The sequence below is a fragment of the Paramisgurnus dabryanus genome, chromosome 1 (assembly GCF_030506205.2).
Source record: "Paramisgurnus dabryanus chromosome 1, PD_genome_1.1, whole genome shotgun sequence".
NCBI classification, from domain to species: domain Eukaryota; kingdom Metazoa; phylum Chordata; class Actinopteri; order Cypriniformes; family Cobitidae; genus Paramisgurnus; species Paramisgurnus dabryanus.
Genome location: NC_133337.1, coordinates 47,478,751 through 47,505,652, shown reverse-complemented (window position 1 = coordinate 47,505,652; position 26,902 = coordinate 47,478,751). Strand labels below are relative to the sequence as shown.

The following is a 26,902-nucleotide window of genomic DNA, read 5'->3' as shown; positions in this document are numbered from 1 at the left end:
GTGAAAAATATTTACGCCTATTGCACCATCTGAAATACGCTCAGCGTAGATGATGCGCGCCCCCGTGTATGCGTTTAACCACTGTGATATTTAGACGCCATTCGAGTTTACTATGGTAAAAAATGTACACTTACTGCCGTCAGCTAATAGATGACATATGAGAGGTTTCCTCATGTTTACCTGTGCGTCACGTGCAGACCCATCAAACACATTAACGAAAGCCTTTACTGTTCGCACAAAAGGTGTATAATAGTTTGCAGATTCATTATAACAGCTCAAGTTTCAAACAAAATTAAATGAAAGCTTTTAATAAGTTCTCTACAGTAAGTATTTATGTATTTTATTATATAATTCATTGGCGGTCTCTTTACCATGCATGAAAACACATTGCTCGCGTATCCTGTGCCCATGTCTCGTCACATTTCATTATTTCTATTTTTGCCATAAAAAAGTCTCTCTCTCTTGGTCCCTCTCCTCCTTCGTGACTAACAACTTTATCATAAGACGTCCCACATGACAGTTTCCCTGATTTCAGTCAGTTAAGCATATTTATAATATATATGGAATGAATGAAACGAGTTGGCACGCATTTAGCGGCTGCAGTACATAACAGAAGAGCAGTGCGTTGAAAAAGACAGCAGGTGTCTTCTACGTTTCTATCAAAAACTAATAAATTATAGTTTTTAATTTAAAATAAAAGCGATTACAAAGGAAATGTTTACTGTTCATTTTTTTATTTATTTATTGTATGGAAAAATCCCACTTAAAGAAACAGAACGCCATTAAATTTTTTCTCTCGCACACCCCCTGGTGGCAGCTCGCGTACCCCTGGGGGTGCGCGTACCACACTTTGGGAATCCCTGGTGTACATTTATTTATGTAAAGCTACACTCACAATAATAAAAAAAAACATTGTGCTTTTTTAAATAGGTAAAAAAAAAAGTTTTTTTGTGCTGCATCGGATTAGGAGCACGTCACACAAAAATAAACTCATATAGGCTACAGGCTACTTTTGAATTTGGTTTTGTTAATTTGCTAATTATTTAAGTGAAACACATTTCATGTAGGCTTATTTATTTATTTATTTTTTCACCAAAGAAAGCGTAATCATCATGTTCTATTAATTTTAATGCTTTTTGCGCATAAACTAAAGCCTTGAGGGGAATTATTTATAAATTAATCAACAACGCAAATCAAGGAATTAACTTATTTCTCTATTTAAGACAGTCTGGCAGGGCGGTAATAGCGATACAGCAAACACCGAAAAGTTTATTAGATCTGGAAGTAAGATTATGAAGAAAACAGCGGTCCTGACTCCTGGCTTTTTTCTATAAATTGGGCGCACGCGACATTGCTGTTCGGGGTTACGTTCAAATAATTTTCTTCAAAAGGATTATGCTCTGGCTCTGACTCGATTGTAAGAGGCTCATTACCTAATTCCGTCTTCGAGTTCGGACCAGGGCTGATGTGACGGGAGGTTGATGTCAGAGCATTTTTTATGATCTTCGGACGGATCAGGCATTAACTTAAAATTCTTAACGAAAAAGTTATCAATCGTTCTTTTCCCCTTCTCTTATCATCCGCGGCTACATCCACTCTGTTTATCTGACGGACCAAGGCTACTCACCTCTCTCTCTCTCTCTCTGTAATTTTTTAAAGTCGCACCATTGAGAAATTAGGTTGCATGTGCGACCAAATTGGTCGCACTCTAGAGCCCTAAGCTGTGTCAATCTTTACCTTAAACTGCTCCTCTGAGATCACCAACAGATGATGAGAGCCGTGCATTTCAGGACGGCGTGCCAAGTCGTGGGCCTCTTCCAGGGGTTCAGGCAGAGGAGTCCCCTTCCCATCCAGGACCACCAGACTGACTACTGGAGCACGATGCATCAGCTGGATCTCTTTAGCTGCAAAACATTTATTGAAAATATGTTATATTGATAGATTTGTGTTAAAATTATATGGGTTGCTACTAAGGATGCACCAATGCAAAGTGTTTGTCCTGAAACTGATATTTGTTTACATAGAATAACATCTACCGATATCGATAGTTTCACTTTTTAATAGTTTTGAAGTATTATGTTGTGAAACCAGTGGTTCTCAAACTGTATGGTGCATCCTTTCGTGGACCCCCAAAGAAAATGAATGGCATAAAACATTACAAAACATAAATCTATTCAATTATGCAATGTATTATTTTTCTGAGGTTTAAATGTACAGAATTTATGATAAATAAATGTATTTTATAAAAATTAAACTGCGGCCCCCTGGCACCATCTCAGGGCCCCCAGTTTGGGAACCACTGCCCCCCCATTTGAATCCCAGGATATAATCTACCCTGATCATCAGCCGATACATTTATATAGGGCTGAATGATACATCGAATTTTCATCGTCATCGCGATATGAACTCACGCGATGAACACATCACAACAGACAGCCTTGATGCGATGAATGAAGGGAAAACGGTAAGCGCATGTAATAAACGTTTGACCTATCACGTTTAGTCCTGAAGACATGGTTTGTCTTTGATTTAGGAGAGATGATGCCGCAAACACAGGTACTGTGGAAGCGGTGATCAGAGGTGTAAAGTACTTGAGTAAATGTACTTCGTTACTGTACTTAAGTATTTTTTGGGCTACTTTGTACTTGTACTGAGTATCAAAAATATAGGCAACTTTTACTCTCTACTCAATTACATTTTTGATTGGGTATTTGTACTCTTTACTCCACTACATTTGAAATGACACTTAACGTTACTCGCTACATTGTTTATTCGTCAAATAAAAATGAGACGAAAGTGTCAGAGGGTGATGATGGATAGAATCTGTGGTCGCGAGGTTACACGCACACACATTTGGCGCTGCGCAGAGCAATCGTATGAAATCAAAGTACTGCGAGAGCGAATCAAATGCATATGGAGAAGTCTGGTCTCGCGGTACTTTGATGTCAAACGCTGAATGGCTTGCGTTGAGCCACCGTAGCGGGACATCTGCGTGCTGCGTATGTCATAAACTGTAGAGGAAAGTTCGCGTCTGGTCTGAGAGAAGAGATAAAGAGCAAACATATGGATGCATATCACATTTGCTTCAGTCAAGGGACCCTTTTTTAAACATGTGATGCTACAATCAAAACAAAAGTGATGCGCGATTGCAGGAGGGTAATCCCGCAACTCAAAGGCAAGCACAAATGTTTATATACTCTGATGCTACTTTATCAGCTAACATGAGCTGGTAAGTTTCATAACTTGATATAACTTACTATATAAGCCAAAATAAACCAGCGATGTCCTGTACTGATTTCCTGAGTAACTTGAGTACATTATAAGATTGATAATAAGTGTACAATTTCACTGTCCTCACATTTAATCAAGTATGCTGTAATGTATTTAATGTAAGAGGGATGCATGACGGAAGAAATGTAGTGCACTTAATGTGAGATGGTGTTACGTACTACATGTGTTTACAATTAATCTTTCAAATGAACAACTTCACGTTTTTAATATGCATTATCATATTTCTGTTAGTGTAATTTTAGTTTACTGGAATTTTTTAAATATTAAAATTATATATTTTTTAGGATAGGCCTATATAAGAATATTTGGTAACACTTTACAATAAGGTTCATTAGTTAACAGTAGTTAATGTATTAACCAACTTCAACAAACCATGAGCAATACATTTGTTACATTATTTATTCATCTTTGTTAATGTAAGTTAATAAAAATGTAAGCTTTAATTGTTTGTTCATGTTAGTTCAGAGTGCATTAACTAATGTTAACAAGATTTTAATAAAGTATTAGTAATTGTTGAAATTAACATTAACAATGATGAATAAATGCTGTATAAGTGCAGTTCATTATTAGTTCATGTTAACTAATGTAGCTAACTAATGTTAACTAATGAACCTTATTGTAAAGTGTTACCATATATTTATATCACAAAGTTAGGCTATATATTTTTCAGCATGGCACATTCAAGTACACAATGACACTAGACTAAAATGAAATGGGTTTAAATTAAATTTAATGTAGATTTCTAGACTAAAATCTCATGGCATTTAGTTGAATAAAATTAGACTAAAACTAAATCAATTCAGATGAGAAAAATATGACTAAAACTAAATTAAATTTGAGTCAAAAGACTATGACTATGTTTAATCTGTGTTTGTTCTGCCAGGTCAAAATTTTGAGGTGTTTGATTTCTTTTCTATATTAGGAAATAAAACCTCATAAATAAACTTTCTTAGTTTTCACTGCCCAGACCTACAATGTCTCTTTGTGTTGAGGACTAGCGCATCTTTGAGCCAACATTCAGTACGAGTAAAAATACTTGAGTACTTTTAAATTGGGTTACTTTAATACTTTTACTCAAGTCGTATTTAAATTGGTGACTTGTAACTTGTAGTGGAGTAATTTTTACAGTAAGGAATTTGTACTTTTACTCAAGTATGGCTTTAAGCTACTCTTTACACCTCTGGCGGTGATTCACATATTTTTAGGCGCGACATGTGAATGACCCCTAAAACAGGGAAAAATATAAAATATTTATCGCAACTCACATCGTCATCGCAACATTAAACAATGTCACCGCACATCGCAACTTTTCCTCACATCGTGCAGCCCTACATTTATATATAATTTTTATTATTATTTTTACCTGCATGAGCCACAACATGATCCTCCATCCTCCGTTCAACCGAGGGAATACGGAGAACGTACGCAAAGACGGCTCCTCCATTGGTCCCTGCCCACAGCGAGGGCGTACTGTGAGAACCTGTGAAAGAAAAAAAATTAAGAAAATGGTCTTTACCTAGCTACAAACTGAAATATGTATCGAAGAAAGATTAAAGTAAGCCTTACGATAAACCTAATTTCTAACATGCTCGATTAAAAACACTCACTATCGCTGACGAACGTGTCTGCGAAGTACAGCGTCCTGACAAGACCCGTGAAGGAGTCGTCCGACGAACGGGCTTCGATCTTTCTCTGTACGGGAGCCAGCTCCATTTCCTGCAGAGCTTCGGCCTCCAGTTTTGCATTGATCTCCTGAAGCTACAGAAACATGGACAACATGGAAAATCAAGCCATTGCGGTGTCAACAAAATTAAAGGATGCAATGCTAATCAGATCTACAAACAGAGGATACACTTAAAAAGCACTGGAAAAAAGCATAAGAGGATGCAAACCTTAGCCGCGTTGGTGGTGTGATGTTTGCGCATTGACACCCGGCTGCGCCGTATTCTGCGGAAGGACTGGCGCAGGGATTTTTTGATGGACTTGACGCGAGACAGCGGACCCTCCAAGGCCATCTGATCGCTGGGGTTTAGGGTGCATCTGAAAACAGACACCCGACAACTGTTAGCCTGCTTTCCAGCAACAAAATTATGTGCTTTATGTTTTTATGTAAAGTCATTTTTTTTTACAACTACACGGCATTACAGATTGTTGTCTGCACGACTCATAAAACAAAAATGTAATTTCCTCACTTGACCATAACGTTGCTCCTCTGTTGGTAGTCATAAAGACCAAAGCCATGGCTGGTACCGAACGCCACCAGTTTCCACTCCGAGTGGAGAGCGATTGCCGTGACCACCGCGGGCGGCTGGCACTGCACCAGGGCGAAAGGCTGGAAGCCTGGAGGAAACAATACCGGCTCCTCCCGCACGTCTAGACGTGCCTGACCCTTCCACCGGAAACCCTCCTGACCCTGCAGCAGGTCCACCACAGTCGCTTCAACCATCTGCTCAGCGGCCTCGTCGTTCAGCTCCAGAATCAGAATCTGAGAGGGAGAAAGACAGATAAATATTACATTTTATTCAAATCTTCTGACCAATAAGGTTGGATATCTTGACTTTTCCAGTCATTCCTTATTTCCAAACAGAAATTAAAAACACTTTTAAGGAGTAACCTTCAGACCATTCAATAATTTACAGCTGTTCATAACTTGAAAAATGTATGCACATCATATTAGAAAGTTCCACAACTAGTGTAAGTGTTCTTGTAGCTCGATAGGCAGAGCATTGTGTTAGCAATGCAAAGGTCATGGATTGATCCAGGAGCACACAATTATCACAAAACATTGTAAAAATGCGCTGTTAGTTATAAAACAGTCTGTAAAAAGGCATAAATCTAAATGTAAGACTTGTTAATGATGTTTCAATGACTTTACCCGAACAGATCAGGAACCAACACTTTCAAAAATCCCTGATATTTCCAGTTTCTCTTTGACCGTGGGAACCCTTTGTTGATTGACTTTATAGGAATGAATCGGGGAAACAGCAATAGCTCTGCAAATGCATGTTTTTTTTTCACTGAACCTGTAATCCCAGGTTTGTATCACACAGATTTTCCCTTTTATGATTGTTGGCGCTTGTCAGTTGATGTGATATGATACTATGGAGATCTCAGGAAAGAGAGATAAGGCACATTGCGCAACTTCAATTGTCAGACTGTACAACATAAATCAACTAAAACTAAGATGAAATACATTAAATGCCATGATTTAAATTAGCATATCCTACTAAACAAACCAAAGCCATGCAGTTCGCTGTATTTCACATGTGCATCACTGCACTGAAACAGTAGTTCAGTGAAAGGACAAAGGGAAAGTTACTGACCCAAAAAAGCAACTCTATACAGAGATCAACCAATTTCCTAATGGCCGTTGAGGACATGTGTAGTGGACTGTTAATAAGGCGATAAATACATGAATGAGAGGTTTGGCCAAACCCTCCATTAGCCACAAAAAGGACGATATCAGATTTTTCTTTCCAGTTTCTGTGACAACTGGGTACAAGAGATCACCTTTTCAAGGCAGAATTAGCAAATGCAAGTCAATGGGCATTTTTTCACATGCACAAACACTGGCATCCATGAAAATACATCAAAACTGAACTTGAGAACATGTGAACTGAACAATGAAGTGTGAACTGTGTTTGCGATTGTTATCCTTGACTATATGACCCTGGTCGCACGGGAATATTTGTAGCAATACATGCATTGTATGGGTCAAAATTATAGATTTTTTTTAATGCCAGAAATCATTAGGATATTATGTAAAGATCATGTTCCATATAGATAAATGCCATGTAAATATCAAAAATTAATTTATCATTAGTAATATGTATCTCAGCCTAATATTGTCCCATCCTAACAAACCATACAGCAATGAAAAGCCTATTTATTCAGCTTTACGACAATGAAATGCAGATGTATACAAAGAATTTACCGTTATGACTGTTTTTGTGGTCCAGGGTCACATAATTAGAAAATAAGGTCCGAATGATATCTTACTTGTCCTGCGGTTCCAGCTACCGTAAGGTAACCGCTGTATTTACAAAGGTGGATCTTCTGAATGCCAAGCCGAGGGTCATCGCTATAGGGGTCAAAGCAGCCCACCTGAAATTTATAAATGAAAAAAGATAATTAAGCAATAATACAGAAGAATGATGTTAAAGGAACAGTTCACCCCAAAATTATTAATTTAACTGCTCCTATAAAAGCGTCAGATGAGACGAACCTTGCGGAACGGAGGCCACTCTCCCTCACTGCCCTGGTTCATGTTATCATTCGGGTCGGCGTCCGTATGAAAGACTCCAGCCGTGCTGAGTTTGTACATGGGGTAGAGACAGACCCCTGAGGCGTCCCAGAAACGCACTGTGCCGTCCTCATGTCTTTAAGGAGAAAGAAAATGTCAAAGCGAATAGTAAGATGAATTTTTAATGTTAGCTTTTCATTCATTGTACACTTTTGGAAATCTGAATTTCTAAGGTATATAAAAAAGACCCAGAGCCCTACAAATCCTTTTTTACATGATTTCCATTTGATTTGGAAAACCCAATAGTTTAATTCATTAAATCAGTGTCCATATTTAACTCTTTCCCCGCCATTGACGAGTTAACTGGAGTTAACTCGTCAAATAAGAGAAAACGCTTCCCTGCCGAGCATTTCCGGCTGCCCGCAATACCGCTATTACCCACCGGTGGCGCTCTTCTGCAACTTATACAACCCGGAAGTAATGCCTCACATGAAAGAGAAAGAACTCCGTGTATGTTTTGAGGATCGCTCGGAATCTGATCTCTATCAAAAGTCCTTCACAAAAACGCAATTATCTCAAAATTTTCACAAAATTTTTATATATTTAAAGAAGAACATTTTCTGGAAGGCATTAAACTTTTGTGAAAATCATGAAAAATTCTGGCTGGCAACTTTTTTTAAAACGCTGGCGGGGAAAGAGTTTTTTTGTTAAATTTGGCTTTAACATGCAGATAAAACAGTGAACAATTAATCTGTAATTTCTTTAGGATTTACAAAATGACCCATGGTTCAAGATTTCAGTTTCACTTTTCTCCAAAAATGTCTCAATGTTATTTTTTGATACTAATGTTTTAGTTGTTGGTTAATTTCATTATCTTCTACATTTCTTTTTTGTGGTTTTAATTAAGTTTTGTGAGGGTTGTACAGCACTTTGGGGTAACTTTTGTTGTTTTACCACAAGGCTTTATAAAGAAACAAGTTGTATGTGTCACTGCCAGTAAAAATTATTATTATAGTATTTTGGCCCTGTTTTAAGTATTTTCACACATTTTTTATTACAATGTACAGAGGGATTTAATAAAACTTGTGTTATTAGTGGGTGACGTTATTTGTCAGCATTAGATGACACTGGTGCACTCACCCTGTCAGTAGCAGGTCCCTCTGTGGAGGGTCTGGGGCAAGATTCTGCCCTCCATTTATAGGCCAAGGCTATAAAAAGACAGAGGAAGACAAGCACTGAATGTTAGCCAAAGTTTGACAAAGTCAAACAGAAACCACAGTGACAACACTTCACACACTTGCGGGTGTACTTTGAAGTTACCATTAGTTAACATTTAACTCTGTAATGACTGTAAAAATATGCAAAAATACAGAAAATCAGACACTTTTACGGCACTGTAGTTGAAAATGCAGGTGACTATAGAGCATTTTGTGTAAATGCCAACATGCCTTAACATATGTCAATCAAGTATAGTCTAAAACTTTGCTCGTCATATGTGGCTTTAAAGAAAACAACCACCCGAGCCTGATGTTTCTGTATTTGTGTACGTATGGTTGCGTACCTTCTTGGAGTAGTGCGTGCTTTGCTGGTCCCCGGCCGCCTGCACTCTCTCCCACAGTTTGAGCGGGATGGCAGAGACGTGATGAGAACATGTGATGGCTGAACAGTGTAATGGCACCAGGTAGGGTGTACGGATGACGGGCCAACCTTCAGTTTGCAGATCAACCACCACCAGTTCCTCCTCTACCAAAACCACAAGAGCTTTAGGGTCACCTGCAACACAAACACATTTACAAGAGATGCTTATTAGTCAATTGATCGTTGTACAAACAGGTTCTTCAACTTACAGCTGATTACTTCTGGATTTAAATAAACACATGCATACACAAAGCTTTACAGAGATGAAATCATAGATTTTCCCCCTGCATGGTTTCAACCCCTTCTGACCACTGAATTTGCATGACTTAAAAAATGATTGATAGGATGGTCTACAGATAGACAGGCAGAAAGATAGAGAGTAGGGTTGCAAAATATCAGGGGAATTTTCAAGGCTGGAAACTTTCCATGGCATTAACAGGAAATATATAGGAATTAACGGGAATAAACTGGGATTTTGAAACAAAATTCAAAGTTGCATATAACAGGGGACTTAAAGCAGACATATCAAGAAAATCTGACTTTTTCCATGTTTAAGTGCTATAATTGGGTCCCCAGTGCTTCTATCAACCTAGAAAATGTGTAAAAGATCAACCCAGTAACTTAGTTTCGGTAAACAATTCTCTGCAAGCATGTGGAAAATTTGTTATTGAAATTGGGCTCCCCTTGTGATGTCAGACACAAAGTGGCTATTTTAACATGTTATAAAAATTATCTATATGATATTTTGAGCTAAAACTTCACAAATGTCCCCTTTAAATGTAGTTGTAAAAAAATCTTGCAGCATAATTTTTTTAAAACAACAAGAATTAATGCAATTTCAGTTGAATTTCTCCTCACATGCACACAGCTTACCGAATGGCCATCGAGGCCACACCCCCTGTACCCCATGTACTTGCATTCTTCCATAACATTCACAGATAATTTATTTTACATTCTGCTAGCCAATCATACAGAATACTGTACCACCCAAAATTTGGACACATTAAAAATGTTTTGTTTTTGAAAGAAGTCTATATTTTCCCTCAAATAAATCCAGGCTTAATAAGAGTCAGTATCAGGATTCTTCAAAATTTGTATTACTTTGCATGCATGTCTGCTTATAAACGAACAAAATGTTTGTTTGTATATGATATAGTTTATATACATTTTCATAAATTCCAATATGGAGTATTTCCAAAATTCCCCAGATTAAGTTCCCATGGAAAATTACTGGAAATTTCCACCTTTTTGCAACCCTAATAGAGAGTCAGACAGATAGACAGGCAGACAGACAGATAAGACAGACAAACAGACAGACAGACAGATTGACCGATGAACAGACAGTCAGGTAGACAGACAGTCAGTCAGATGTATAGATAAATAGACAGATAGACCGAAAGACAGACAGATGTACGTACAGACAGACGTACAGACAGACAGTCAGTCAGATGTACAGACAGACAGACAGTTAGACGTACAGACAGACAGTTAGACGTACAGACAGACAGTCAGACGTACAGACAGACAGTCAGACGTACAGGCGTACAGACAGATAGACGTACGTACAGATGTACGTACAGACAGATAGACAGTCAGATGTATAGAAGACAGACAGACAGACAGACAGATGTATAGATAGACAGACAGACCGTCAGATAGACAGCCAGAGAGTCAGATAGACATAGACAGACAGACAAAAAGTCAGATAGATATACAGACAGACAGACAGATGTATAGACAGATAAACAGACAGATAAACAGACGTATAGATAGATAAACAGACAGACGTATAAATAGACAGACAGACAATCAGATGTACGTACAGACAGATGTACAGACAGACAGTCAGTCAGATGTACAGACAGACAGACAGTTAGACGTACAGACAGAAAGTCAGACGTATAGACAGATAGACGTACGTACAGATGTACGTACAGACGGACAGACCGAAAGACAGACAGACAGATAGACAGTCAGATGTATAGAAGACAGACAGACAGATAGATGGATAGACAGACAGACAGACAGATAGACAGAGAGTCAGATAGACATACAAAAAGTCAGATCGATAGACAGACAGACAGATGTATAGACAGACAGACAGACAGACGTATAGATAGACAGACAGACAGACAGACAGACAGACAGACAGACAGTCAGATAGACAGCCAGAGAGTCAGATAGACATAGACAGACAGACAAAAAGTCAGATCGATAGACAAAAAGTCAGATCGATAGACAGACAGACAGATGTATAGACAGACAGACAGACGTATAGATAGATAAACAGACAGACGTATAAATAGACAGACAGACACTCAGATAGACATAGACAGACCGAAAGACAGACAGACAGGTGTATAGAAAGACAGACAGACCGATAGACAGAAAGATAAATAGACAAACAGACAGACAGACAGACAAATAGACAGATAGACCGACAGACAGTCAGATAGACAGACAGAGAGTCAGATGGGGACAGACAGACAGACCGACCGATAGACCAATAGACAGAAAGATAGATAGATAGACAGAAAGACAGATAAATAGACAGACAGACAGTCAGATAGACAAACAGAGAGATAGACAAACAGAGAGTCAGATAGACACAGACAGACAGAGACATAGACAGACCTATAGACAGAAAGACAGACAGTCAGATAGACCGACAGACAGTCAGATAGACAGACAAATCAGTCAGATAGACACAGACAGACAGACAGACAGACAGATCGATAGACCAATAGACAGATAGCTAGATAAACAGATCGCTCTATACCTCTGTGGTTCTCTCCTTCCCGAATAGCAAAGAAGTCAATAATGCGTGACGTGAAGTCCAAAGCTTCGTGTGTTTTGCTGTGAATGATGGAGATGCAGTGTCTGTCCCCGTAACTGGCCCTCGGCATTCCTCCGCTGAAGATGAGAAATGGGGGACTGTGGCAGAAAGGACAGAAGACACAGGTTTTACATGCAGATTATGTTTTGGCCAGGCCAACATTTGGCCATTCTAAGATTATCAGCACCACCCTATCACTGAGAAAAGTTAACAGATGCGGTAGGTTCTCAGATGTGATCTACCAATACCCTTAACAAGAAAATATGAAAACCATTAATTTATCTTTTTTGTTGCTGTATTTTAAACATTTATTTGTGGTATTGTGTAAGATTGAAGTTAATGGTGCAAAACAGCAAAGGGCTGTAGGTAAAAACCCGAAAAGGGGAAATGTGTGATCTGGAAAGTTACTGTGCCCTTGAGAAAAGGATTCACATATTGTTCCTGGAAAACTTTAAATACTGCATATGTCATTCTGGATAAAAACAAATCTACAAAATGACAAATAAATTCCCCTTGGCCTTTCCACAAACTTCCAAACTGATGCATTTTAAATCACATGCGTGTGAGTAAATAAAAAGACAAGGAGAAAAACAGGCAATTTAAAAGAAATTAAACTGTAGGATAAAATGTGCTTGAGACAGTGGCAAAAAATAAACCCAAGATTTAAGGTTGAGTGGAAAATATGAACCTTTGTGGAAAGTTTAAATATTAACCATACAGTGTGACTCATAGAGAAGCACTCTGGGTTAATGACACCACAAGCAAACACACCTGTCTCAGCATCAGAGACATCACGAAAACACACGGTCTCATAAAACAATACAAGACTCACCCTTGTTTCGTTGGCAGCTGTATAACTTTAGAAATGGCCTTGCAGGGAAAGGTGCCTGTGTGAAGAAAATGTCATTTAAGAAAGTGATAAAAGTAAACATTCATTTGTAAACGCTGTTTACACAATGTTCATCTCTCACCATATGGTATCTCTTGTTTCTCGGGCTCAGTTTGCGGATCCTCGCCAGTTACCGTCCAGTTACAGTAGCTTCCGTCGCTATGGGAACTGAGGATGTTCCCACCATCCTCCATCCACCAAACACTCTCCAGTTGCTGCAGGAAAGACAGTAAGAGAAACCAAAATATGAGATTTTCACAAGAAACTGTGTATGTGTGCTTGACTGTGCATGTCATGCATGGTTGCCAGGGACTCAAACTCCAAATTCTGGTCCCTACATACAGTCTAGGTGGTGTGTAATTTTTTTTTCCATTTATCACTCTTCAGGGCAACTAATTTCTTCTCAGCAAGCCACAAGTATTTGAAAAGTATTTGAAGCACAAAGTGTGCTTATTAGGGCTGTGTCCGAAATCTCTAAAATGCTGACTTTGGAGGCAGCATTCCAAGGCAGGAAGACACTAAGGCACGTCCGAATCCAATGTTTGCTGTGTTTTCTGATTCCCGAGATACCTTCATCGTCTAGTGCCCAAATTCTATGCGTGTGTGTGCGGGGAATGTGATTGGTCGAGCCTGGTCGAGTTTGAAAAATGTAAAATGGCGGCCAAGAAAGTGGTTAAATTAAAATTTTAGTGTAAATAAGGTTCACAAAGCCCACGGTTCGCTTCATATCACGGTTTTAGGGTCGCGGTTTTCGGTTTTGTTTGGTTGTTGTTGTTTTTACTTTTATTCGTTAACACTCCCGAAATTTACTTCAGCATATGATATGTAGCTTCGTATCCACGATAGGCTTTATGCCCAGCTGCACTTCTTCCTGAACTTCAGCCAGCTCCATGTTTCCTGTCTGCCATTATTGGACAAACTGATTAATCCAGGTGTACCGCTGGTAGGCAGTATCCACGTGTGTAATCACAGTAGCAGCGCAAACGTCAAAGAAGAAGAAGCTTAGCAAGTTAACCCACAAACAAAGAAGAAACAGCAACTAATTTGAGAAGACCAGCAATGATGGAAGTAAATAAACAGAGACTTTTGATGCAGTTAATTCACTCCTCAATTTGGCTCATCTTTGTTTTCACCGCCACAAACAGAAATACCTATGACGCAGTTTTTTTACCTGACGGGAGGGGTTCTGGTGGACCAATCACAGCGCTTGCGGTCCGCGTAGATTTAACGCGCGGTTACATTTTTTGCAAGGTGCGCGTCAGGCTACGCAGAGGCTACGGATAGCCTACGCCGTACCTACGCACGACTATAAATCTGGCTTAAGAACCAAAACGCTTTGTTACCTGTGTGCCTAGAAAGTGCTGGATGGGACGTCTGCGATCCAGATCCCACAGAACCATGAGACCTCGACTGTAGCCAATAAGAACCTGGCGTGGGTTGAGCGGGTTCTCCTGCAGAGTCTCCACACACTCCAAATTCCTTCGGCCAACGTATTCCTCTGGAACTCTGGGAAATTAGTGTAGAACAGGTCAGCCATCACAAAGAGTAACTGTTTCGGCCATTTCAGGCATGTTAAAGCATTGCATAATGCCATTGAATAAAAACTATTTGAAGAATGACAGTCATGTGTGTACAAAAGCAAAATTAAATGAGAATATGGAACTGAGGGATACAGGTTTACAGATCAAAGATGAGCTTGCAAGAACACCATTAACACAACCATTTTTGATCCAAAGTGCTTTACAATAAAATGTTACATTCAATAGCAACAGAAATCAAAAATTAAAGAGATTAAATATAAAATAAAATATAAATATGTATATAAAAAACACATCAAAAGTTCCGTACGTAGCAGCACTCGAAAGCAAGGGTGTAAAAATGAGTCTTGTAAGTTTGATTTAAAAACACAGAGCGATGAAGAGGCCCTGATGGTAAAGGGTAAACTTTTACCAGTTTTTAGTGAAGTCATAAGTTGGACCAACGTGATCTCTCACCTGCTCTGTACATCTTCTACACTAACGTTGTTCTCCTCCATCTCTCTGAAGCCTGGTACCTCCACCACAAACACATGGCCTCCCTCTGTGCCCAGCAGTAGCAGTTCACCCGATGAGTGTGCCAGGACTGCCGTCACCCGTGTCACGCTGGGGGCAGCGCTGAAGAAGATTACATGTAGTGTATCAAAACAAGGTTAGAAAAGGTATTAAAGGGATAGTTCGGCCAAAAATGATATTAAACCCATGATTTACTCACCCCCAAGCTGTCCGAGTTGCATATGTCCATCGTTTTTCAGACAAACACATTTCCGGATATTTTAGAAAATGTTTTAGATCTTTCAGTTGATTAAATGTAATGTTATGGGGTCCACGACCTTCAAGTCCAAAAAAGTGCGTTCATCCTTCACAAAATAAATCCAAACGGCTCCAGGATGATAAACAAAGGTTCTTCTGAGGGTAATCCGCGCGGTGTTGTTGCAGAAATATCCATATTTAAAACTTTATTAACGTAAATAAATACCTTCCGGTAGCGCCGCCATCTTAGACTCCTCTGTATTCAGGAGAGAGTATTAGCGTAGTGTACGCACTTTTCTTAGTGACGTATGACAAATTCGGAGGGCGGGGGCACAGAGCAGCAGCAGAGTAGCCTCCGTAGGCTGCGTAAGCTCTCATCCTGAATGTAGACGCGACTAAGATGGCGGCACTACCGGAAGGTATTTATTTATGTTAATAAAGTTTTAAATATGTATATTTCTACAACAACACCGCGTGGATTACCCTCAGAAGACCTTTGTTTACAATCCTGGAGCTGTTTGGATTTATTTTGTGAAGGATGGACACACTTTTTTTGGACTTGAAGGTCGTGGACCCCGTAACATTACATTTAATCAACTGAAAGATTAAAACATTTTCTAAAATATCCGAAAATGTGTTTGTCTAAAAAACGTTGGGCATATGCAACTCGGACAGCTTGGGGGTGAGTAAATCATGGCTTTGATATCATTTTTGGCCGAACTATCCCTTTAATAAATACATAAAAGAATTGCACAATAAATAAAAATGTGCAGCTCACTAAAATGAAACGGTGCGCAATATGGCTAATTTGACAACTGCTAGTAATGCAATTGGGATTATGGATTCACGACATTAAAATTTAACTGTGGGCAAGGCTGTCAATGACAGAAATAAATAATCCAAGTGACCAACAAAATGTTGCTGGTCTCAACTGGTTAGGACCAAAATTTGTGACTCACAAAGAGGCTTGACTGCACTATACATATTGAAGAAGTTTAAAATCAAATCAAGTGTTACTAAACTCTTTCTTGTTTATCTTGAACTTACAGGATATGACGTATATTGCAGAGAGCATAAATTTGAATCATGTGGGTTTGTGGACATCTCATGTGCATGTGAAATAAGAGTCAGAGCAGCGCTGAGTATCAGTCATGTCTCAATGAATGTGAGTCAGACCTCTTCTGACTGGTGTGTGCGTATGTGTGTCTATAAGCATCTCAGTACTTTCAAAATAAAACCTTTAGGATTAAACCATCAGATGCAAGTCTGTTTCTGACTCACCCAGGTGGACCAGAGAGGGTGAAACGTCCAATCTCAAGCAACTCAGACACACCGTTATGGGCCCGAAGTGTCCACATGTGCAGACTGTTATCATCCAGCAAAGTGACCAACTCGACCTATCAAAAAAAAACCACACAGACCAATCTTTGAGTAAAACAGCAACAAACGATTGAAGATAAAAAAACACTGTGTGAGACCCTGTGTGTTAAATCCAGGCTCAAAGGGTCACATGTTTGTATAAATTAAATCAATTTATTCATGTCAACCTCACCCAAAACCACTATATCAATAAATTATCATATCAAAGATCAGGAAAGAAAACAAAATATCATGATGAAATAAAAAATCCATGTAAGCTCAAAGGCAGCAGGATTAAAGTTCACAAGTGTACCTGGTTTGGCAGGAAGTGGACCTGTGTAACTGCTGCATTCTCATCATGAAGTCCCATAAACTCCACACCTGGAGCTCCATACCTAAACACTAGATAAGGAAACGCATGCCAGCCTTTCACACAGTACAGTCGCTGTACCATAAATATTTTTTACATGGTGTTTCATCCAATCTGCTGTGTAAATAATACAATAACTATAATTACACACTAAGCACACAATGTAAGCCACATATCCATATATACATTTCTATTCCCCCTCCTGTAAATGATTAACAAGCAATTATGCAACAGCATGGGAAAAACCATACGTAAACCTACTTCTATAAACCGTTTCATATTCTGGAGCACCCACAAAAGGGTGTGTATCTACCATATGATCTGGGACAGGAAATCTTAGTGCTTCATATCATAATATCATGATTTGCTCACTTCGCCTGAGGATTCAGAGACAGGGGAATGGAATGTGGATTTAAGCTCAAGGCTAAAGCACAAACACAAATCAAACAACACAAACTTTGCTCTTCTGGTTGGTGGAGGATACAGTTTAATGGCTCCTGATCTGGTACCAATTGCCAAGAGCTCTAGGCTGGGGCTGAATCCCAAAGCGCTGGGCTGATGAGGAAAGCCATGCTCTACAGTCTAAAGCACAAAGGAAAGAAATATGCAAGTTAAATAGAAATACACAGTGTTAAACGTATAGACAGGAGAAAATGAAACTATTGTATACTAAAATGTCATAGAAAGCAGACACTTATTATTTTCTTTTTAACTTCATGCCACCTGCTACGGCTACAGTATGTTCATGGCGAGAACCAGTTTAGTTTTCAAAAATAAAACTAAACAAGCTTAAGATTAAGTGCATGTATGATCTTTCTTTCTTTGATTTTTTTAATTTTAAGTAGGGGTGTACGAAAAAAATACCACATCAATTATTTTAAAAATAAAAATTATGTTTTGTTTGGAGTTTGCATCCCGACCACTAGATAGCATTCTTCTTATCCCTAAACTTAAACAGTGACAGGAAGTAGAGTTGTGCAGGGCAAAACTAATGGGGGTTAGTTGTAACACAGACTGTTTACGTTGTTGCACAAGGTTGAGCATTTTGTTTTTCCAGTATTTTTTTCACGCTGCCAAAAGACGATCTCCCACAAATTATTGGAAATGTATAATGTTTTTCCAGAGATTTATTGATGAACGAGTGTTTTGGTGGCCTGTAAGTAAATTTTTTCATCTTAAGTTTTTTTCGGTTTCTAAGTTGGTTGTGTAAGATACTAAATCCAATGCTATGTCATATTAATCAGTGTCTTGTTGACTAAAACACAGCATCATTTTGAAATATGTCTGCAGCTCTTAGCAACTTTTTTGGTGGGCTTGAAAATATTTTCACCCAGCGAGGTTAATTGTAACGCTTGGTTTCAACTAACCCCTCAGCACTTACGATACGAAAACAGCTAACGTTAGCGTAATTCTTGCTGTTGTTTTAAATAGGCTACACATGAATGATTGCTGGCCGCCAACAAAATAATTGTGCCAGACTTATCAAAAATCATGTGTCAAATGTATTTTTGTTCATATCTTTAATATTGATTGAATAAGGTCACGTCAAAAATTTAAAATCATAATGAAATGAATGCCTAAAATCAGACTTTGATGCTCATTATCTCAGAATTTGATTTTGAAACTGAAGTATGGTTATTACAGACTGGGTCACATATAAAAAAAAATTGTCATAATTGTGCTGCCTTTTCTCACATATTTAGACATTTGTATCCATTTATAATTGAACTATCGTTAGAAATGGGCTACAAGTGTGGATACCCGTCTATTATTGACAGATATATAAACAATATCCACTTTAAGTATATAGACAAATATTGAAATATATTCCTGCAAACTTAATTTTTAGCAAGTGTTACAACTAACCCCACCTATGGGGTAAGTTGTAACGTTTGCACTTATGTCACATTTGATGTAATTGTTCAAGAATGGTAAGTACTTGAAACAAACTTCCAATGTTGTAAAAATATAATTTATCAAACTCAAATATTTTTTGAATGATTGAGCACAACCAAAAAGCATTAGGTTGTGCCCGCACTCCCCTACTAACATAAGGGTGCACCACAATTTTTTGCACATGGTGGTGTGTTCTCAATGACAGCTTTCCTAAAATGACATCATACTATATCCATAAAAGAGAAAATATCTGCAATATATCACAACATATTGCATGATAGATATATTTTAAGTAAACACACATACAAGTTCTTGTGATGAATGCGTGCAAACTTTTGTAGCCCCACCCCCAGATAGACAAGACACTCCCACTCAATTACAAAGATCCTAATCCTGTGCAAATCAGCATATAAAAGAGACATATAGGGGCAGTTTCCCGGACAGGGTTAAGGTCAAACCAGGACTAGGCCTTAGTTAACAGTTGTATAAAAGAAAAAAAAAAAAACACAAAATGTTTCACTTTTTGTTTGTGAATGTTAGTTAATACATTAACATTTATATGATAAACAGATTATAGTGCAAATAACCTCACTAAACAAAATCAGAGTTAATAAACTTTCACAAAACATCACCTTGTTGAACTGATAAAGATCCTGTAGGTGTTTGTCCCTCTGAGACTCATGCCCGTGTCGCCGGAATCTCTTCATCTTCCCTGGAAGAGCAGGAACCTCGCGCTGCCTCCCTCACGGATTCTCCTCAACCACCTGACATGAGAAAATACCAGGTTAATTAAAGTGTTAGGAACCACTATAGAAAACCATACTTTATGGATATATCAACAACAGTGAATACAGTAACAGAACAAAAATAAATAAATAATTAGGATCAAGAAGTGTGCCAAGCTTAAGCCAACAGACCTTAAAACCAGTTTCAATGGAAAAAAAACAATGGATCAGACAAGCCCAGGAATTTCAAGGAAAGAAGTGAGGAGTGTCGACTGAAACTAACCCCTCTCCACCCCCCGATTTCTCCCTTTCACTCTTTTTTCCCAGCCCCCACAGGGAAATCACTACCGTAAAGCGACTTTTGTTCCCGTGGCCGAGCGCCATCACAGCCCCTCCCCTTATCTGAACAAACAGCACCTGACGAAACACCTGCTGCACAGGGAAGCCGATTCAGAAAGAGTCTCTTTCAGGTGGACAGCGAGAGGAGGGCAGCTACCTGATTTCCATTAAAGGAACAGTCGAATAACCGCCCAAACAATACACAATAACCTCGGTATCAACGGCTGTCTCTCTTCACCTGGCGTCTCTCAGATATTTGGCGTCTGCTTTGGCTGCAAACAAGCCACATGGGTTGTTTTTCACCATCGACTGACCCTTCAGAAAAATACCACGGTAACCAAAGCAAGCATTGCTAATACAAACCGTAAGTGTTGAATTTCGACACATAACCCCACACCATTTGTGCTAAAGACGTGAATGATATCGCAAATCAAACCTTAGGTTTGTTGAGCAGAAGTGATATCATGTGTCTACCCAAAACATTGTAGGATCAAGTCAATAGGTTTAGAAACACCACTTACATTTTGTTTAAAAAAGCAAACATTGAGTCAAGAGTTGACGACATTGATTATTGACAGTAATGCATGGATATTCAAAGTGACGTATTCACAACATAGTTGGATAATGACTACGTCACATTACAACTCCCCAGAGAGCGTGTCTAGACGTATCCAAATCGCGAAAGCCTCATAATTTATCACACTTTCTCAAGAGTAATCAGGGCACGCATTGACACAATCAACAGGAACAAGAAAAGTTTTCCTCAACCATTCCCAAACATAACCTTACCAGTGAGTCAGTTACCCTACTCGGCTCAGACGCATAGTTCTGTGATTATTACCATTATTAGCCAAGAACGTTTAGTCATCATCAAGCATGTGGGTGCAAACATTTCTAGAGAAGGGAATGACTTCCCCCATTTCTTTATTTTTGGGACCAGAAATTCAAGGATTGAAAGGACCCTGCAGAATCCAGCCAAGAACAAAATCCAAGTCTGTCAAATTCAACTTAAGGGACAATGTTAAGGTGGGAGGTCTAGTGCTTAAGGGTAAAGCCCGGCTTTATGAGGGAAAACTCTCAGCGGGAGAGATGGGATTCAATGAATGAGGATGAAAAGATGTGGTTCATTCAAAACAAGGGAGTTTGAAAATCTTCTGCCACCAGTGTGATCATTTTCGTGATAGGGCGTAAAAATAACTCACTCTAAAAGATCAATATTACACATCCAGCAATCTAATCCTTAGTTAATGAGAGGTTTATGAAAACTCAGTTTGCTTGGAATCCAGTTGGGAGGAATTATAAAGGAGGTGCGTTTGAGGGCATTTATGTAGGAGTTGCAGCCCAAGCTAGTTTAAATTAGAGGTGGGAGGACTTTGTAGAGAGTTTATAGACTCTTAAGAAGAAACGGTATGTTGAGATCAGCAGTAGCCGAATAGCATTTCCCACTATAATCAGCTCAACTGTACAGATGACAGATTTGTAACAGTGGAATATAAAATAATCTGGAAGTGTGCTATAAGGTTATAAAACATCAAGGCATTCATTTCAGTAAAGCTTAGTTACCTATGGTAGAGAAGCCCATTGTAGAGTCCAGCAAATTTTGATCAATATATCTCACGGTATAATGTTTTTCGATAACTGCCGTATGATTTTAAACACATTTCGGATATTTCGATATACATTATGGCGTCCTGTAGCCATTCACGTCACGTGTAAAAACGCATGTTAAACGCGGGTCAAGGCGCTTCCCTCCAAAACGTGTGCCATCTTTTGTACTTAAAGGGGACATATTATGAGATTTTTTTTAAAGATGTAAACTAAGTCTTAATCTAGGTCCGAGCAAAAGTGTGCCATTTTGGGTGTATCATTTAAAATGCAAATGAGCGGCTGAAGTGCAAACACTGATCACAATGATGGTGGTTTGTTGCAATTGAAACTCAATTGTGCTGTGAATTATTTTCTCTCTCTCAATTTCTCTCTGTACTAAATGGCTGTGCTGTGGTTGGATAGTGCAGATAAATGGGGCGGTATTACCTTATTCTGACATCACAATAGGAGCCAAATTACAATGACCTATTTTTTCACATGCTTGCAGAGAATGGTTTACCAAAACTAAGTTACTGGGTTGATCTTTTTCACATTTTCTAGGTTGATAGAAGCACTGGGGACACAATTATAGCAGTTAAAGATGGAAAAAGTCAGATTTTCATAATATGTCCCCTTTAAGCTACCATGAGCCGCAATCTCCGGGAAGACGAGCAAATGGAATGTGGATTTAAATCGCTCATCTGTATCTCGGGTCAAATCATATCATTGTCACCATGCAATCAATAAATCTATTCGGCACTTTGGAGTGTTTGCTCAGAAAAGAGCTGTCACTCAGAAGTAGGAGATGGAGGTGCGGGGTTAGTTTGCGTCAAGTCACAGCTTCCAATGACGACACCAGGGTTTCCCGCAGCATATTTCAGTTAAAGGGCGTTTTGCAGGTAAAATTTTTCCACGAATTTGGGCAATTTGCTTGTTGATAATAAACATTTAAATTGTTATCCATTGTATTTTATGTTGTTGGTTATCACAAAACGGAATACAAAACGAAAAAGTACAGCGGTTTGCAAGGATTCTCCTTTCCCCCTCAACGCACTGCATGACGTCACGTTGGGAAGAGAATTTGCCTTAAAGGACAAGTTCGGTATTTTAGACTTTAAGCCCTGTTTTCAGATTGTTTATGGTGAAATAGAATGGTTTTGACTGAAATTTCGACATTTGCGGCTGTCCTGAGAATTTTCGCGTGTTTGTGTTTCAGCTCAGACCTCTACAATGGGTTTGATGGTGCACTGGAACAATCCTTCCTAAAATGCATTAAACTTTCGTTTACAAAGACTTGAAACTCACCGAGTGGTCAGGGGTGTTCACTGATATGCTAACACAAAAATCGCTGCATTAAGAGTGACTAGAGAGATGAGTAAAGTACAATATTCAGATTATATCAATGCAAATTATAGATAAATACATAGATATAGATAGACTAGATAGATAGACTAGATTGACAGAACGACAGATAGATAGATAGACAGACAGACAGATAGATAGATAGATAAATAGATAGATGGGCTAGTATAGAGAGATAGGCAGAAAGCCAGATAGCGTTAGCATAACTTTGTGTAGAAAGTAAACAAACAATTAACATACTCGTGCGTGCTGGTTTGAGGGGGACCATAATCCTGCTGAAATGGGTGTATGCGATCTTCAGCACAAACGAATTCAGGTAGCATGACTCAAATCCTGGAAGCTGAGTGAGGCGTCACGTCGTCACATCTGGTCGCGGGGTAAGAGCCTCGAACACCGATCAAAACGCACACATTTCCCTACAGCCAGTAGCGGAGTGTCAGTCGGGTTGGCCGGTCTGATAATAGTTATACATTGGGAGTTATATTAGCAACACCGTCTGTCGGTCTGATGTGCGGTCGGTTCCCGCTGGTCAAACTATGCAGCCTCTCTGCTCAACAAATATAAAAGTGCTCAACCCGTTCGGCCGGTCCAATCATGTCCAGGATTTATAAAAATACGGGGATCAGTGATTGGTTTCTAGCCTGTCATCCTTTGATGTAAAAAGCCGCCGAACGCCTGTTTATTGCAGTATGCGGTCGGATTCAAGCCCGCTGCAGCTGCTGACCGCTGCTTCTGTGTATAAAATGATCGTGTGATTCGTTATGATCGCATAAACAATATAACAAAACTTCCTTTTATTTCACATAAAAAATATTTTATATATTATATGATAGACTAGTAAGTGTGGATTAAGGATGTTTAAAACTCTCTAGCCTGGTGGTCAGGACATGAATGGATTGAATCAGCAGATTTGCAAAGTTTTATTTATCTCCACATATATCATAAATAATAATTAGCAGGGTAACTTTGCAGTATACCACATTATATATTTCCTATTATGTATATATGATTTCCATATTATAAACGTAAGTTTTAATAAAACGGCAATAAATGTCTCATCTCTCTCTATGGCTCTGGCTGAGGCTTTCATCTACTTCTACCCAACGTGACGTCATCGCCGAATTGCTTAAAAAAACCGTTAATACCAAAAACATAAAAAAAAAGGGTCTTTAAGACCTTTTTTGAGACATTTTAAAAATGATATACATATCTTGAGTGATTTATGTACCCATTAATCAACAGTGGTGGTTAACCTGCAACACGCCCTTTAAGGCGGCCCGCCTAAGCTTGGAAACCCTACCGCCTTAACTAGGTCGTTTTTGCACTACCTATCATCGTTCAGCAGACGTTCTACAACATCTGCTTCGGTTTTGTGTTTATTAACCCTTTAGTTTCACTTCATCACGCAGCTATTCCTGTTAGAGGTAAAAACATTGAATTCATTAATAATCTAGTATGTGTTCATTTTTTGTCACAGCTTCTTCAAAATTAAGTTTTATTTGAGTGTTTTAAAAATAAATATTTTATTAATTTATTTTATTAAAATATTTTAATTTGCATCATGACGCATACACCCCGCCCCTTTGATTGCCACGCCCTCTGCAAATCCTACCACCTTAACTAACAAATTTTCTGCGGGAAACCCTGCGACACCATATAGAGAGAGAGAGAGAGAACAGAAGATGTAATGCACACCAACTGAATTACTGGTGAGAAAAAATAGGCTTAAGTCATAAGGTGCCAAGGTTAAAAAAGGGTAAAGAAAAGATAAAAGTATTTATGCTGCTGTGTCACCTGGTTAGGAGTAATATGTATAATATAATTAAAAGTCTAGTATCAAATATATCACTATCTAGCTTGTTATGCAATTACAAGTAGATAAGTAATTTTTCTTTTTCTTTTTTTTCTACAGTATGTAACATTGAATACTACCATTCAAAAGATGGGTCACTTTGACTTATTAATGTTTTCTCCACATATTACTATAAAAGCAAATTAATCAAAACTATGGACTAACACAGATGGAACTATGAAAGTCAACACTGTGACTGAAGAAATCAATAATATATCAAAACAGAAACATAACCTGATGGCAAAAAATGCACTATGTAAAATAAATAATTGTGCTTTTTAATGTTAAAATAGCTCTTCGTCCATCCTATGAGATGTCGATCTAAGAAATGGACCAAAGCCTAATTGAGTTTGAGACCCCTGCATTACAGCATTTATTACTGACTGACATTCAGGGTGCACCTATAATATTATTAAGCTGAGTCTGAAAGTCTGCTGGAAAGTGAGATCACTTTTTTTGTATGAAGGCTAAAGATGAATTAAAGGTGAACATTAATATATTTATCGCTTTTTTATTTTAAATATGATAAAGTTTTATAAGAAAAGGTTTCATTGGCAAATTTACTTTTTCAGAGGTTTGTTTTTGGTACAGACATCCATTGTAGGCATTCTTGGCAGTTTTCCTGAGGCTTTTTTAATATATACCGTTATCGGATTTATACCTTATCGACCGAAATGAAGTATATCATGATAAAGATTTTGGCCAAATCGTCCAGCCCTACTGTAAGGATATCTATAAACTACCGTGCAAGAAAACATAAGACAAAATTTGCTTATAGAAGCATTCCAAAATTACAGTCTTTCATGGGTCAATAATTTTTATGACATTATTCTGCATTTCGGCTTCTCATCACATTCCAGGGTGTGATGTAATTTTGGCAATTTACAAGTTGTTTACTTTCCGTTTCAGATGAAATTACATCTGCACAAATCTGCATATTTGAAGGCACTTCAGTGGGTTTTTAAAGGGACACCACTTTTTTTTTTAAATATGCTTATTTTCCAGCTCCCCTAAAGTTAAACATTTGTTTCTTATCGTTTTGCGATCCATTCAGCTGATCTCCGGGTCTGGCACTACCACTTTTAGCATAGCTTAGCACAATCCATAGAATCTGATTAGACCATTTGCAGGAGGGGCAATGATATTATGCAGCAGCCAAAAATAGTCCCCTTAGTATCTTTCAATAGCAGGGGACTATTTTCGGGCACTTCATAATATCATTGCGCCTCCTGCAGCCATGTTACGACAGCAAAGTCCTTGATTATTATACGCCAGAATGAGAATATAGTTCCTAGCCGTATCTGCCTAGAAAAACGCAACTTTTAATTTTCCATCGGTCTGAAGACTCAGAAGAGTCAAGTTTTATATAGGAAAAATATCAAAACTCCTTGGTTATTTTTTAGCATGATGCTAATGGCCTTATCAGATTCAATGGACTAAGCTATGCTAAAAGTGCTAACGCCAGACCCGGAGGTCAGCTGAATGGATTCCAAAACGTTAAGAATCAAATCTTTAACTCTAGAGGAGCTGGAAAATGGGCATACTTTTAAAAAGGAGGTTGTAAATGATTTCTAACTTTTAAGTCAAAAAGGCTCACTCTTACGATGATATCATAAAAATCTCAATGATATTCTTGTTCACGGAAATGGGCTGCCACCAATTATACATTTCTGTTAAACAAACTACAGACTACGGTTGTGCAGACAGACAATAGTATCGTGTCTCGACGACCATCAGACATATGGCCGATATTGGGTTTTCATGACGATAGTAGTTATCATCATCATAGTTTCACTTTAACATGCGCATTGCATGCTTTTCCTTGCATGAGAGGGTTTGTGGGCTTCACTTTGCGCGAGAGAGCTTGTAATGTGCACAGATTCCTTTCCGCACGCACCTAGACTTGTAATGCTCCCACTCCTTGGCTTGCGGGAAATTTTACACAGGATTAATGGCATCAGTTTTAAGAAGGTTGCGGTCGTGAAAGTGTTGCTCTTAAGAGTAAATCAGCTTCTTTTTTGTCAACTAATAAAGTGGCTTGTCATTAAGGAGTATAAAATAAATAAATAAATGACTAAACTATTTCCCCACCCCCCATTACCAATCTCAATCTCACAGGCTGACGATTAGACAATCTTACAATGGAGCCTATCGCCAAAAACTACTACAGATCAAATTTTAATACTTGGGGTTAGTGGTTTGCTCAACTCCCTAACCTTAGATATAA

At 38.5% G+C, this 26,902-nt stretch overlaps 1 protein-coding gene across 2 annotated transcripts in view; it reads right to left on the bottom strand.

Moving 5' to 3' along the window:
* Positions 1–26,902, bottom strand: part of llgl2 (LLGL scribble cell polarity complex component 2) — a 44,738-nt gene that overhangs the window by 9,915 nt on the left and 7,921 nt on the right. For both annotated transcript variants that reach the window (XM_065262876.2, XM_065262877.2), the window contains exons 2-19: positions 19,443–19,574; positions 17,399–17,496; positions 16,858–16,939; positions 16,467–16,582; positions 14,892–15,050; positions 14,241–14,403; positions 12,980–13,112; positions 12,841–12,895; positions 11,952–12,106; positions 9,096–9,307; positions 8,675–8,742; positions 7,517–7,670; positions 7,291–7,395; positions 5,484–5,776; positions 5,184–5,331; positions 4,899–5,049; positions 4,655–4,771; positions 1,738–1,904 (exon numbers count right to left, since the gene is read on the bottom strand). In XM_065262876.2, coding sequence (XP_065118948.2) covers positions 1,738–1,904; positions 4,655–4,771; positions 4,899–5,049; positions 5,184–5,331; positions 5,484–5,776; positions 7,291–7,395; positions 7,517–7,670; positions 8,675–8,742; positions 9,096–9,307; positions 11,952–12,106; positions 12,841–12,895; positions 12,980–13,112; positions 14,241–14,403; positions 14,892–15,050; positions 16,467–16,582; positions 16,858–16,939; positions 17,399–17,496; positions 19,443–19,517 — 2,451 coding nt within the window. In that variant the 5' untranslated portion in view covers positions 19,518–19,574. The remainder of the gene's footprint in view (positions 1–1,737; positions 1,905–4,654; positions 4,772–4,898; positions 5,050–5,183; positions 5,332–5,483; positions 5,777–7,290; positions 7,396–7,516; positions 7,671–8,674; positions 8,743–9,095; positions 9,308–11,951; positions 12,107–12,840; positions 12,896–12,979; positions 13,113–14,240; positions 14,404–14,891; positions 15,051–16,466; positions 16,583–16,857; positions 16,940–17,398; positions 17,497–19,442; positions 19,575–26,902) is intronic.